At 40.1% G+C, this 15,193-nt stretch overlaps 1 protein-coding gene across 1 annotated transcript in view; it reads right to left on the reverse strand.

The window, feature by feature from the left end:
* Nucleotides 1-6,079: 6,079 nt before the first annotated feature.
* The window catches only part of stk38l (serine/threonine kinase 38 like), a 30,426-nt gene continuing 21,312 nt past the window's right edge, over nucleotides 6,080-15,193 (reverse strand). The window contains exon 13 of the mRNA XM_011490887.3: nucleotides 6,080-11,978. Coding sequence (XP_011489189.1) covers nucleotides 11,854-11,978 — 125 coding nt within the window. The 3' untranslated portion in view covers nucleotides 6,080-11,853. The remainder of the gene's footprint in view (nucleotides 11,979-15,193) is intronic.

Genomic DNA, 15,193 nt, shown 5'->3' on the forward strand with positions numbered 1-15,193 from the left:
TGTTCACACTCCTAAATGGACTTTAACTGTTAATGTGAGTGTGGCCCCTGCAGCAGACTGGAGACCTGCTCCGGGGGAACCCTAACCCTAACCCACCCAACAGAGGCTGGGATAGGCTCCAGCAACCCTGGGACTCTAAAAGGAATTCAGCGGGTTCTGAAGATGGATGGATGATTGACTGTACGCAAGACGTGGACTGAGTGAGTGTGACGCATCCCACGGAAAATGGATTGCCTGCGGTTCCATTCCACGTTGGATCCCGATGAGGTTAGTAAGCAGCGAGTGGATTGAGTCGGTCTGAGTCAGCGTTCTTATGGCAACCACTCCCACCAATCAGGAGTGAGCTTGTTGGAAATATACACACCTATCATTTCAAAGGGTCTGAACGTTTGACGTGAGGCCACGTGCTTTCATGGAGGCATCTGATTGGTCATTTGTTGACTTGAACTACAGAAAAAATATTATAAAAACAAGAGGAATTTTAAGATGTTAATAAAAAAAAAAGTATTAGATCTAGAATGGTTATTCTGACTAACAGCTGTTTATTTCTCTATAGAAGTCTATGGGATTTTGGCTCCTTGGAACCAGCAGGAGTCACTCAGTCCAGTTCTTAAATACAGCCTGGGTGGATGGCACCTCCACCTCCTAAAAGCCTCGAAATATTGAAATAATGTTATCATGTAACGGACTGTGTAAGGGTTAATGGCCGATGTAGTTTGCATTATTACTTTTTAACGCACGCCGTCCGCTTCGCGTCGGAAGGTTGCTTCCACGAAGAGCGCTAAAAAGTAATAATGCATTAACCCGCTTAAACCATGGTCACTTACAAAAGCAATACATATTAACCAGGTTTTAGTCCTTAATTCTTCATATTTTTTCTGATTTGGATGGCTTTTCTCACAAAAAGCGGACTATTTGATACGTGGTGTGGCGCGACGTAACAAATAGTCCGCGTCGCGCTGCACCACCGCTGCAGTCAAGATTCGGCGATATATAAATGCTGATCTTTCCGATGGGTTGAATAAAGCATCAGTTCAGAGAGAAAGTTTATCTCTTACTGCTTGTTTTTGTCCAAATGATGAAGCAAAAGGTTGTTTTAAAGAAGCCGGCGCAGTGATACAAAACATTTAAGCTAGGTGACCGGAACTTCTTTTTTCACCGTGCGGTTATCACTGTGGTTTATCACTTTTTAATGTACAGCCAGCAGCCAATCAGAATCAAGTACAGTAAACCCTTGTTTTTCGCGGGGGTTACATTCCAAAAAGAACCCGTGATAGGCAAAATCCAGTACAGAGAAGGTCAGAAGGAGCTGCATTGTGTGTTCGTAGATTTAGAGAAGGCATATGACAGGGTGCCGAGGGAGGAGCTGTGGTACTGTATGAGGTCGTCTGGAGTGGCAGAGAAGTATGTCAGAGTAGTTCAGGACATGTATGAGAGAAGTATGACGGTGGTGAGATGTGCTGTAGGTCAGACAGAGGAGTTCAAGGTGGAGATGGGACTACACCAAGGATCAGCTTTGAGTCCTTTTTTGTTTGCTATGCTGATGGACAGGCTGACAGACGAGGTAAGACAGGAATCTCCCTGGACAATGATGTTTGCGGATGACATTGTAATTTGCAGTGAGAGTAGAGAGCAGGTGGAGGAACAGCTAGAGAGGTGGAGGTTTGCTCTGGAAAGAAGAGGCATGAAGGTCAGTCGTAGTAAGACAGAATACATGTGTCTGAACGAGAGGGATCAAGGTAGAAGCGTTAGGCTACAGGGGGCTGAGGTGAAGAAGGTGCAGGAGTTTAAGTACTTGGGGTCAACAGTTCAGTGTGATGGGGAGTGTGGAAAAGAGGTGAAGAGGCGAGTGCAGGCAGGTTGGAGCGGTTGGAGGAAAGTGTCAGGAGTGTTGTGTGACAGAAGAGTGCCAGCAAGACTCAAAGGAAAGGTGTACAAGACAGTGGTGAGACCAGCTCTGCTCTATGGGTTAGAGACGGTAGCAGTGAGACAGAGACAAGAGGCTGAGATGGAGGTAGCGGAGATGAAGATGTTGAGGTTCTCCTTAGGAGTGACCAGGTTAGACAGGATAAGGAACGAGTACATCAGAGGGACGGCTCATGTTGCCTGTGTTAGCGACAAAGTCAGAGAAGCCAGACTGAGATGGTTTGGACATGTTCAGAGGAGGGATAGTGGATATATTGGTAGAAGGATGTTGGAGATGGAGCTGCCTGGCAGGAGGGCAAGAGGACGGCCAAAGAGGAGATACATGGATGTCTTAACAGAGGACATGAAGTTGGCTAACGTTAGGGTAGAAGATGTTCATGATAGAGTGAGGTGGAAAAGGATGATTCGCTGTGGCGACCCCTGATGGGAAAAGCCGAAAGAGAAAGAAAGATAGGCAAAATCCGTGAAGTAGAAACCTCTATTTTTTTTTACAATTATTATACAATTATACATTGATAAGGAAGAATAAACAGGCTCAAGCATTTGTTTCACAAATAAAAGTACTTTAGAAACGATTTTTTTCAACAAATAACTTCTATACTAAACTGTCACATAATAACTTTAATCATCAATGTGAACAGAAGGCTTCAAATTGCGGAGATTAGCCCCGCCCACCGCGACCCGAGTAATTGGATTAAACGGGAGAAATTTTAAAATGATCATGAAAAAAATACAAAGTACAGTCGGACAAATAGTGGCTCAGGTGTATTTCACTGATCTTCAGACTGAGCCGCTGCATCCTGACTCCGCTCTGCAGTGTTTTCTTCTTTTGAAGTCTGCGGTGCAGGTGTGTTTGTTCGGGAGAAGAACATAGTGATAGACAGTTGTTGTCGCTCTTTTTCTATAAGTTTTAGAGAAACTCGAAATTGCAAGAGAATTTGCACGTACGTGCTGTAAATTTGGCATGCTGTTTTACGTACGTGCACATATTAAACCGCAACGTTATTGACGAAACAGGTAGAGAAGAGTCCGAGTGCCTTTTTAGCCAATCAGAATGCAGAACACAATACACGATGCAAATCCGTGAAGTAGCGAAACCGTGAAAAGTAAACCGTGTTATAGCGAGGGATCACTGTATTCACCCGGACCAAAAGCAGTTTTCTCATACAAAAGGGAAGCAAACTTCCTAAAAAATGTATTTTGTCCAATTATTGTGGAAAAAAAAAAGATGACTCATGTTGAGGGTTTTTCATTACTGTATCCTAAAGGGAATTGTTTGCATTTTTTTAACATGACAAAATGGTATCATTATTTTCCCGGAAAAGAAATACTCAGAAATTCAACTTTAAGCTCAAATTTTATTTATAAATGTCCTCCATCATCAGAAAAATGTCCCAAGAACATCTTAAAAACTCAGGAGTGAGTCTTTCCTCAAACAGCTACAATCTGGTGCAAATGTAACCTTTACTTTTAATCAGTGCTGAGGAAAACTGTCCCGTACTCCGAATGTGAAGCTGCATTGATGTTTTGTGGTGAAACAACCTTTACATAAAGCAAAACATGTATATATAAAAAAGAGATTTAACTTCTAATGAGGGAAAGGTTGTTAGGCATCAGTGTTAGATGTTGCAAAATTAGTATTTTACTGTAATTTATTAGAAGAAACTCATTCTTTAGAGCTTTCCTTTTCACTTCTGTGCATTTAAAATGTTTATTTCAGAGTCTAAATACATTGAAATGTGGGCAAAAATTGTTTCGATCAATCAGTTTTAGTTTTTTATTCTAAATAAGGATAGTTTTTGTTTGTTCTATATTTATTTTAGAAATTGCTTCTTTGGATGACTACTAGACTACTTTAGTAGATTTACTACTTTACTACTGCTACTTTAGTTTTAGTAAAAACAATATACTTTAGTAGAATTATTACTTTACTACTACTACTACTTCAGTTTTAGTAAAAAGGATCTACTTTAGTAGAATCACTACTTTTCTACTGCCACTTTAGTTTGAGTAAAAATGATGTACTTTAGTAGAATTACTTTGAAGTGTTGTCTTTTTGGGTTCCTAACCCGGCCCAGCTCAGGATCAAGTGTGTCACCTGTTGGTGATCCAGCTCAGAGCAGCAGCACGTTTGTGTTCTCCATGCTGTTCAGCTCTGGCACCCACAAGTGTTGTGTGAACATTTGCTGGGCCGGACCCGGTTAAACCGTGTGCTGTATGGCCTTCATGCCACGACCTGGCTTCCACGTGTTTTTCCAAGAAAGGCCAACAGAACGAAGGCTTGGATCAAGTCTTGCGTGACAGAAGTTATTCTGGCACGCACCTTCAGTCAACACAATCAACCAGTCAAGGCCAGATGTGGGACAAATAAAATCCTCATGTGTGGAGAAAAGTACATCCCAAAAGTCACGATCATTCATAAGAGGCTGGTATACGGCGGTAATTTTTATTTGAAAAAACAAGTTCTGTGAAAGCTTTTCTCACAAATACCATAAACACATAGTTTAGCTTCTTTGGGTCAACAATCTTAGTTTTAAGATAATTCACTTTAAATTTGTCTCAAAGTGATGCATCTTGCCGGGCATTGACGATCTTTGGTGTTCACCTACATAGTGTAATTCGAGACCTTTGCACGAGACTTTACGTAAGAAAGGAGGCTGCACGTGCCAGCGAGAAACGTGTTGACCTATATATTATATAACTTGATGATCACGTGGCGCCGCCTGGCTCAGTAACCCATTTCCAGGACTTTGAGGAGAAAGTCCCGGAAATGCCGCAGAAGGGGGGCAGGAGACACCCAAAACGTCACGAATAGTAACGCTGTCACCGAGTATCCGGTGGGGCCAGGCGGCACTCTGATTGGATAAATACTTTTTGATAAGAAAATGTTAGAACTTTGCTTCAGAAAGTGAGCCCACGTGCGGCATTTGATGTGACGTCATCAGAAAGATTTCAAATGAGTCTTTTATTTTTATTTTTTTACACATTTTCCTGCTTTACCTGTTGTGAGAATCTAATAGCTTGGAAAATAATTCACAAGTATTGAACATTTAGAAATGTATTGATGCTTGGTTTTAAGTTTGGGCGATAAAAATCCCACATTCATCATGTTTTATATCAAAGACAAGCCTCCGACATATCGTTTTTTGTACCTTTACTCTTAAATTCTTAGACTACTTATGTAAAAGTCAGAAAATTTCAACTTTCTTATCAGGTATTTGCTTTCTTCTTCTTTTTTTATTTATTTAGTTGTTTCACTTTTTTTAATAAGTGCTGCATCACGACCCATCTCAAATTTATTTTGAGATATTATGGTCTGGTGCTGTTAGAAACTGTAAAAATCTATTTAATAAAATAAATAATAAAGCTACAAACACCTTAAATCTTATAGTTTATAATTATTAATAAAAGTTCTTCATGTGCTCCAATATGTATGACTAATTTTAATGACTGCAATGGATTATTTTTTGTTTCAAAACTATATTTTCTGTATTTTACATTTTAGAATAAGATAAGATACTGAGAGGGGCACATCAGATCCATGCTTTTCAAAACTGATCAATAAAAATATATTTCCTTAAACTTTATTAGATAAAATAAATTGACATAATTCAAAAATAAACAGATTACTTAAGATTCCCACACCAGCTGCTCGTTTGTAATATCCTGCTTGAAATCAGAAGTTATAATTTCCTTTATCTCTGACCACCATTTATTTAAAGGAACATTTGGAAATTGAGTTTTTCCGAAAATAAAGAAATAAGATAAAAAACAATCAGTCAAGCAGATGGTTTATTTTATGAGCACAAACTATCATGTCTATCTCCGTTGTAATTACTCTGAATAAAAACAAATCTTCTTTCACTTTTGGCTTTCCCCATCAGGGGTTGCCAGAGTGAAGCAACCTCTCTTTGAGGATGAGTTGCATGTTCAACTTGGCAATGTTTTACCCGGATGCCCTTCCTGATGCAACCCTCTCAATGTATCCGGGCTTGGGACCGGCACAGAAGGGAATAGGGAGCAGCCTGGATTAACGGACGGAAGGCGCCGCAAACCAGCACGAGCTAAACCGGCTCCCCTTCTGAATAAGAACAAATAAAGTTAATAAAAAACCGTTACCTCCATTAAGTATAAAAACCAAAGATTTCTTTTCCAGCCTTTATTTGCAAAATGTTAAAAAACAAACAAACACCCACCTCCTCTTGATTTCAAAATCAGGACTACTCACTGGTCATTTGTCTTGATTATATTTAGATTTATGCCATTTTTTACTCATAATTCAAAGTAATAAATTGACAACTCATACAACATTTTCAAAATGTATGATCCAATTGAAAATTGAGTTTAGAGTATGACTTTGAATCATACAAAACTATCTAAGAATTGTCATTTATTTACTTTTATTTTTCATTTTCCCAAGTTTCAATGTTTGTGTTCTCCGTCACTCTTATGTAATCAGATTATTTTCACATACATTTTTTTGTGACCTTTGATTTTTGGGTTTCAGGTGGCAGAAACATATTTTAAAGTTTAAAAGAATCTTTTGAACAAAGGGTTCACTTGTATCACAACCTCTTTATAGTGCTAACCTCTACAAACTATAAGTAGACTCTGCCAAAAACAAAAAATAAAATAAAATAAAGAGGTGGAAGTAAGTTGAATGGAAAAAAAAATTCCACACATAAATCACAGATGCAACAACAGGGTTAGTTTTTTTTTTTTTTTTTTTGGGGGGGGGGGGTGATGACCTTAAGAAGTAATAAACAAAACGTTTTATTTATTTTTTTCACCCTTTTTCTACTGTTTTTTTTTAATCAGACATCAATAAACGAAATGATACCAGAGGGACGTAATCAGCGCTTCAGAATAAATTGAATGATAGAAGTAGTAGAGCACTCGCTCGCCCTCTAGTGGCGGCTTTGAAACACAACATGTTCAAAGATGCGTTTCACAAAAAAAAGTCATTAAATAAAAGGAGCCTCCAGATCTTTTTACCACTATATATATATATATATATATATATATATATATATATATATATATATATTCCAAAGCGGTTCATCTGCTTTACTTCCACACTAAACTCACTCAGCTGTGGTAGGATGTTACCTGAAGACATGACATGGATGGGTGACCCGACCGCTGCAGCAAAGTTGTATTTGGCACTAAAAACAGTGATTGTCAAATATATTATAGAGGAAATGAAAGTGAGAGACAGAAGTGAGAATAATGTGAAATGTTTAAGAGGAGGTAAAGATAACATTTAACAGTCAAATGACCTCTTATTAAACGCTACAATATTTTCCTCTAATTTATATCGTCATGTGTGGGATTCATGGGATTTCAGTCAAACTACTGTAACAAACATTTATAATGATTTGGGATCTGAAACGTCAGAGGACTAAATTCAGTTTTTTGCTTTGAAAAGCACAAAATAAAAACAGATTCTTCAGTTGACTTAAATAACTTTTTTTTAATTATTATTATTGTGCATTTTTTAAACATAAAAACGGTGAATGTGCACACGAATGAGCATCTTCCTTCTTCCTTTCACAGACGTGGAAATGACTAACACAATTACACAGCTAACTCACAACATAACAGCGCATTCCTGACCCGCTCAGGGAGTTTAGAGGTTATCTACGCCCAATCACTGCTTTTTTATTTTTAAAGTTTCCTAAATCCACCTTAATAAAATAGCTTTTTTTATTTTAAATATGCACAGGTCCCTGCTCTGTCTGTACTACCTGCCTTACATCTGCTATCTGCCTATAGGGGGCGACAGCAAGCCGGTTTGGTCCATCACACATTCATCATCTACAGGAATAAAGAGGCAAACATGTCCGCATTTGTTTTAAATTTGAGTCATCTGTATGTATTAACAGAGCTATTTACTTCCCCTTTTATCCTGCCAAAATAAAAGCAGCGTTTTTCATCTGAAAATTCAAATAGGTTATGTCTAAATATCTTGGCCAAGAGGAATTGTTCCATCAACTGACCCACCCTTGTCTTCACTTGGGTCACATTGCATTGACTGCATAAGAGAGCTGGACTGACTCCTCCCCTCCTGGCGTTCCAAACAGGAAGTACCCGCTGGCTCCAAGAAGCCAGAATCCCATAGACTTCTATAGAGAAACAAACAGCTGTTGCTCAGTCTTTTTGTTGATCAGAAGAACCATTCTGGATCTGATACCTTCTTTAAAAAAAAAAACAACTTGATAATCCTCATTTTTTGTCATCATTTTAAGTTACTCAAGTTAAACAACTGACCAATCAGACACCTTAATAAAAGAAGGTGGCCTCACGTCCAGCGAAAGACGTGTGGATTTCCAACAAGCACGCTCCTAATTGGTGAGCGTGGTTGCCATGGAAACGTTGACCACCGACTCGGACCGGTCACAGCCCACTGAATCGACACGATTTCATTGGAGCCGGAAGTTAAGTCGCTTTCTGTGTGTGTGTGTGACGTCACACTCGCTCGGCCCAGTTACCATATGCAGTCAATAGTCGCATGCTAGTGCGCTGACCAACAGGATGCAGTGTTGACTGCTAAAGGGGGGCGGGGCTACCCTTTTAACTGCATGTGGCTGTGGAAAACCCTGACTATGTCACAGTGATGTCACTCTGGCGTCTGTGACTCCTTCCTGGCTGTGACGTCTGGAAGATAGGAGCACATGGAGCCGACGACAGGAAGCCTAGCTGCATCGTTTTGGCGCGAGTTTTACAGTAGTGCAAGGCTGATCAGCAAGAGTACCCCTTTTTAGTGAATCCTGTGGAAAACAGCTACTTCAAACACATTAAAAAAACAGCATAAATAATACAAAAGCAAACACACCTATAACCTTGATATGTCTCCATTCAGACACTTTGTAACTCCAGGTTTACAGGCAGACGATGAAGGACCTGTTTTTTGAAAGCACAGCTACAGCAGGACACTCCCACGCAGGCGCAGTTTTCCCCGCCTTCTACACACAGCCGGCCCCTCCCCTTTTCTTTTTTTCTTTTTTAGGTAGTTTAACGATAAGTGCAGTAAGCCACAGCTACATCCGTTTTTCCAGAACGGGTGAGGATTTCCAGTTCTTTGGTAACTCTTTATGGCGCTGTGCAGAGTCACACCTCGAAGCAGGTTAGATCTGTGACAGAGCGGAAGTTCCCGTCCACGTTTGACAAAAACCTAGCACACGCTTAAAGATGCAAAAACAACCCCCGCTTTGCTTGATTAGGATGTTTTCCTCTCTTTCTTATAGTTTTTTCCTTGTTTTTACAACTGTCCTGTTTCAAACTCCTGATCTTGCTGTTTTATTTAAGATTTTAAACTTAAGAACTTTAAGCCCCTCCCCCTTTTCAAAGCCTCATGTTAGTCTAGCCTATGTCTTTAATAATCCCTGCTAAATTCAAGCTAAACATCTGGTTGAAGATTTCTCAGCTACATAAAAAGGCACTTTGCAACGTTCTATCCATTGGGTCCTTAACTAGTGAAAATTCAGGCAAATATCAGTCAGTGCAGCGGCAACCGAAGAGAAATTATGAAATGCACGTTAGTTTGAGAACAAACACCATTTTTTGTACTTAACACTTGACAACAGTTTGAGTTTATCCTACTTATTTTTGAAATGTATCACCACATTTCGAGGAGGGTTCCAGCATGACTTGAGAGTTTTCTTGTTTGTTTTGCCTCATTATCTCATTGAAAGGCGCAGAAATGACGCACAAAAAGTCATAACAACACAGTGGAGGAACTGCACAGGAAAGGCAGCAGCAAACTTTCAGCAGTCAGAATTTATCTAAAAAATACTGCATTAAGTGAGTGGAGGGGGTAAGAAATGCAGATTTACACATTAGCAATGAAACAGGGTGGCTAATGTTAGCACCAGTCAATGCTAGCACAAACTGACAGATGTTATTACCAATTGGCTGATGCTAGCAACAATCGACAGATGCTAGCACCTATTGGCTAAAGCTAACACCAAGTAATGCTAGCACAAATTGCCTAATGATCGCACCAATCGACAGATGTTAGCACAAAAAACTGATGCTAGCATCAATTGGTTAATGCTTGCTTGCATCAATCGATCCTAGCACTAACTGATTGATGTTATTACCAATTGGCTGCTGCTACCACCAATTGACAGATGCTAGCACCTTTTGCCTAAAGCTAGAAACAATCAATGCTAGCACAAATCATAATGATCGCACCTATTGGCAGATGGTACGACAAATAAACTGATGGTAGCATCAATTGGCTAATGCTAGCATCAATCAATCCTAGCACAAACTGACAGATGTTATTACCAATTGAAAGATGCTAGCACCTTTGGCTAAAGCTAGCACAAATTGATTAATGATCACACTAATCAACTAATGCTAGCATCAATTGCCTAATGCTTGCATCAATCAATAGCAATAATCAAATGATGCTAGCACCAATCAATGTTAGCACCTGTTGACTGATACAAGCACCAAGTGGCTGATGCTAGCATCAAATCTGCAATGTTTTCTTTGTATATTCTGAAACTGCTATGGCTACAAAATGTTTCCCAAATTTATGAAATTTCTCAAAACAATTCTGGGATTCTACATTTCTTTAGGAGGTTTCTAGCTCTCTGCCTTGTATGGCTCAAATTTGTAACATGTTTGAAAAAAATCTAATGTTTTTTTTTTTTAAATACCTGTTGAGTCCTCATGTATGTATCAAACGTCTTTATGCTTACTCAATTTAATTTTGTAAATCTGAAATTGTAAAAAGTTTGAGCTTACATGATGGACTGGAGACCCAGTGAACTGAACTGAGTCTTACATTATTTTGTTAACGCTTTTGTCCCACTTGTGACCAGAGGGACATTAGCTTAAGTGGTGAAGCTGATCTGTAATTTACTTTGACAGTCCGCTCATGCAAAAACAATTGTTGGAACTCTTAGTAAAAAATGTTCTTTAAATAATGCATTTGCTTGCAGTTTTCAATATCTGAATTATTTTATTGCAGCCTAATGTGATGCTAACTTTAGTCTTTGCAAATAACCCTAAGCCAAGAGACAACTTTGTTTTTGGTAATCCTTGATGCAGATTGTACCATTACCATTATGGAAATAAATAAGTAAATCAATCCTTTCGCTGTTGCTATTTTACTCTTTCTTTTTTTCTTATTTTTTACTCTTTTTTACTTTCTTTGGAGCAGCTGCGGTTAGTCTAGTCTTGTCAGGAACAACTGGTGCAAATAGATGAAAATTACATTACTGTATGAGATTTTGGGTCAAATTAATTTAGAGAATCCTGTAAAATATTTTCGTCAGCCATTTTTCATGGATGTCATTGATAAGATTAAGCGTCTCATCCTCTTTAACACTTTTTAAAAATAAGAATCCTCCGGAGCAGTTGATCTTGTTTGGTTAAAGAAAAACCCCAGTAAATCATGCTGGAACAATCCTTACAGTAAAGAGCGTCTGCTTTGTTGTTTCCAATAGTTCATCCAGAGTTTGACTACAGTAAACTGAGCTTCAGTTTGCATTAGAGGTTCTTTAGCCAGCAGTGTAGTCACTATTGTTGTCAGGCCAACAAGGCGGTGGTCGGCATTGAACCCTCATCTCCATTAGAACGAGGTCAAATTAGAAACTAAAACCAAAATAAACAAAGACGTTTTGCCACTGAACATGCAGATGTCCTGATTTGGAGTCACAGTTAGTGACCTGGCTTGAGCGCTATGGCTAAATACGGCACAAATGATACAAATAACCGAGGTAATGCGGTGATGCTCCTTAGTGAGCTCCTGCAGCTCTTGTGCAGCTCTGCAGACCTAAGTAACTCTGGATGAGGGTTAAGTTTGACTGACAGGCCAGCGGCGTGGCCTTCAGCACCAGCGGGGCTCCGTGGCCCGACCCTGTGTCCGTAAAGTTTTTTCTCCGAGGTGCGGCCTCCACGCCCTCCGCTGCGTCAGGCCTTTCCCGCCTTCATGTAGGTGGGGATGGTGCCTCGCTGGGTGAGACCTTCAAAGCGCTTGTATGTGTAGTTGAGGAACACCCAGTCCTTTGACTTGAAGTCAGGTTCTGTGGAGTTGGCTGTTTGGAAACACAGAACACAAGGATTAGCTCAAAATATTAAACAGAAACTAGAACAGCAGACTTGATCCAGTGACCAAATATCACAATCGTAAAATCGTGTGTGGATTTCCGCGTCAAACGTGAGACTAGAGGACACCTTTAACTTGTATAAAAATGGTTGGGCAGCCGTCTATAGACACCAACTTGCAGTCTAAATAAAAGTGATTCAGTGATTCAGTTGGCAAAGAACCAACCAATCAGGGACTCAGCTTTGGCGAGTGATATGTTGGTGACATGATCAGGGGGTGGAGACCAAAACCAACATAAAGCAGCGGTCCCCAACCTTTTGAACGCCACGGACCGGCATGACGTCACATAAAGTTTTCACGAAACAGTCTTGAAATTGTAGGCGGATGATTGTTTTCGCTACGCTACGATGGAGGAACAGAGTCGTCACAAGACGAACCCTGAGCTTTTATTTTGACACCCATGACATTGTACATCGCACAGGTGTCATCATCCTCTCCTTTTCACACTCATGGTGCAAAAAAGTAGTACTGTCTATTAAAAGTAGCTTTCTTTTTTTTAGGAAGGGGAAGGCTCCTCTTCTGTCTCCTGGCTGGGCGTTTTCCCAAAGACGTTTGTTTTTTACTCATTTTGCTTTATTTTAGCGGTATCCTATCACGTGACCCAGAAGAGCGCCTTGGCCTGCGTCAAGAGTGACATAGACGGATGGAACAGAGAATCGGGAGATTTTTCAAAATAAAACATCTTTCAGATTCCGAAATAAATAAAACGGAATTAATGTAAGTTCTTTATTCTTTCTGTGCGGCCCGGTACCAAATGACCCACGGAGCGGTACCAGTCCGCGGCCCGGGGGTGGGGGACCACTGGTTTAGAGGAAAGAGAGGAGGATGGATTTTGTCTTCAATTTTGCCAACATTTTTAGGGAAACACCTGTCTGGAATTGCAGTACCAAAGGGTGACACGGTTACCATAGCAGTGACATGCGGTGAGGTTGATGGCTGGTGAGGCACCGACTCCTCTGGAGTCAGATTTACAATCAAACTGAATATTTCAGCTTTCATCCAACAGCAGCTAACAGCGTATAAGATACACACAAGAACATATTTGTCCTACAAAGAATATTTCTTTTATAGACACGGATAGAACACTCTTACCATTATAAAATTATTATATATACTGCATATGAATGAAAACGAGATAAGAGGAACCTTGGGCTTTTACTTTGGAACACTTAATGTTGTACATCACACCGCGGTCATCACCCCCCTCCCCCCCCCCCCCCCCCCCCACACACACACACACACAGTCATAGTGCAAAACAGAAGTATCCACAACAGGATGAAATAACCGAGGGTGAAACAACATAAAACATCCAGATGAAAGGACACACAGGCAAAAGAAAAACCCGTGCTCAACGAGCAGGCAAAGGGGATTGTATCCCACAATCCCCGCGCTGCCGTCTCCAACAACAGACCCAACGTGCAAGTGACCGCCGATACAGTCTGTCATGCAGAGAATGACCTCTCCACTGATGCTGTTGCCTCTGGAACCGTCTGGATTAGCTTCCAGCAGCTTGAACTGCGTCAGTAAAGCCACAAAGCAGCTGTCAGCTCACGTCTGCCCCTTAGTGAGGCTCGCCTCACCAGCAGCCTTTTCTCCGCCCTGACAGCAGCGCCCTGACCGTACGTCACTGTTTAAACTGAGTCCTGCAGTCAGACACGGGCGAAGCGCTCCGGAGACTCACCCGGAGTTTTTTCCGCTACGTCTGTGATGGCGCTGTGATGGTGACACTCAAATTCGTCTATTTTAACCTCAGAAACTGTGGAAAATCCGTCGAGTCAACTGAAAATGCATCTTTAACCCGGATCAGTGGAAGAAAATATTTACTTAATATACTTTTTTCTGTTTTATCACGATGACCGGTGTGGCTGAGCCTCACTTTCCTCACCTGACCGCACGTCACGACCATTGTTTTTTTGTTTGTTTTTTGTCCATGTCTGGATTATTATTATTATTATTAAATTTCACCTCAATACTCCTTAATCCCACCCATTTCAAAATAAATGATACATTTCATGAAGACTGAGGTGAGACGGATTTGCAAACAAATCCAAGCATCCAAGTGTTTTGTTCTTACAGCCTGTGAGAAGAAGACATTTCTGGCATCTTTGGAGGTTTCTGCTGCTAACCGACACTCACAGCACTTTTAGGGACATGACAGGGAATTTGAAGGGATCCTTACTTTCAGTTGATGAACCGTAAATGTGAAGGTCCCATCGTTTATTACAGAAATTACATTCTAAAAATGAGTAGTCACTCTTTACAATTATAAGAGATGTTTTAAGGGAGTAAAACTCCACACTACAGACTTTCTACACCTTTCTCAGACAGACATGAACATTTTCACACTTTTCTCACGTATAACTCTTACAATTCAAAACTTCGTTGAAAAATAAGCCGAGTATTGTAGAATGAAAAAAGATTTTTGAAAGCTAAACACATTCTGTACAGGAGGAGATTGCCCTCATTAACTGTTCTAAAAACATTTTCCATCTCCAGGATATCAGCTCTGTGTTCATCCAAACAGGCCCTGATAAAACACTGAGTAGTTAGGAATATGAAAGATCATAAAAGATCATAAAATACTTTTTTCTTTGTGTTTATTTGATTAAATTAAAGACATTTTGATTAGAATGGCGGTACCGTGATTTAGCAATAGCGTCATCTGTTTTCGGAAAAGTCCCGCCCCCTTAACTGTCTCCACCAATCATTCTTGGAGGCTTAATCACACATAATCAGTCTAACCAATCAAAAATGCTTAAAGTTCCTTCCTTGTTCAGTTTCTGCTCATAAAGTCCCTCAGTTCCAACAAAAATACCAGCTAAAGCTCATATTTAGCGGTGTAGCTTTCTGCGGGATACGGTGTCAGACTGTGGAAAAGTGATCAAAACAATGAAGCTCAGAGACGCGAGTCTGTCTGCGTTTGGCGGCTTTTTGCACTACATATCCCATGATGCATTGGGTTAAAGTGACAGCATCTCAGCGCACAATGAGTCTTCCTTTGACACCTTGAAACCTCAACGAACACACACCAAACAGTTTTTAAATCTTCTAACTTAACTTTTATTACATCTTTTAGAAAAAACAGCTGCAGCTTCCAGCTTTTTCTGCCACAATTATCACAAAAATGCATGTGAAATTGCAGA

Source organism: Oryzias latipes, chromosome 23 (assembly GCF_002234675.1).
Source record: "Oryzias latipes chromosome 23, ASM223467v1".
NCBI lineage: Eukaryota > Metazoa > Chordata > Actinopteri > Beloniformes > Adrianichthyidae > Oryzias > Oryzias latipes.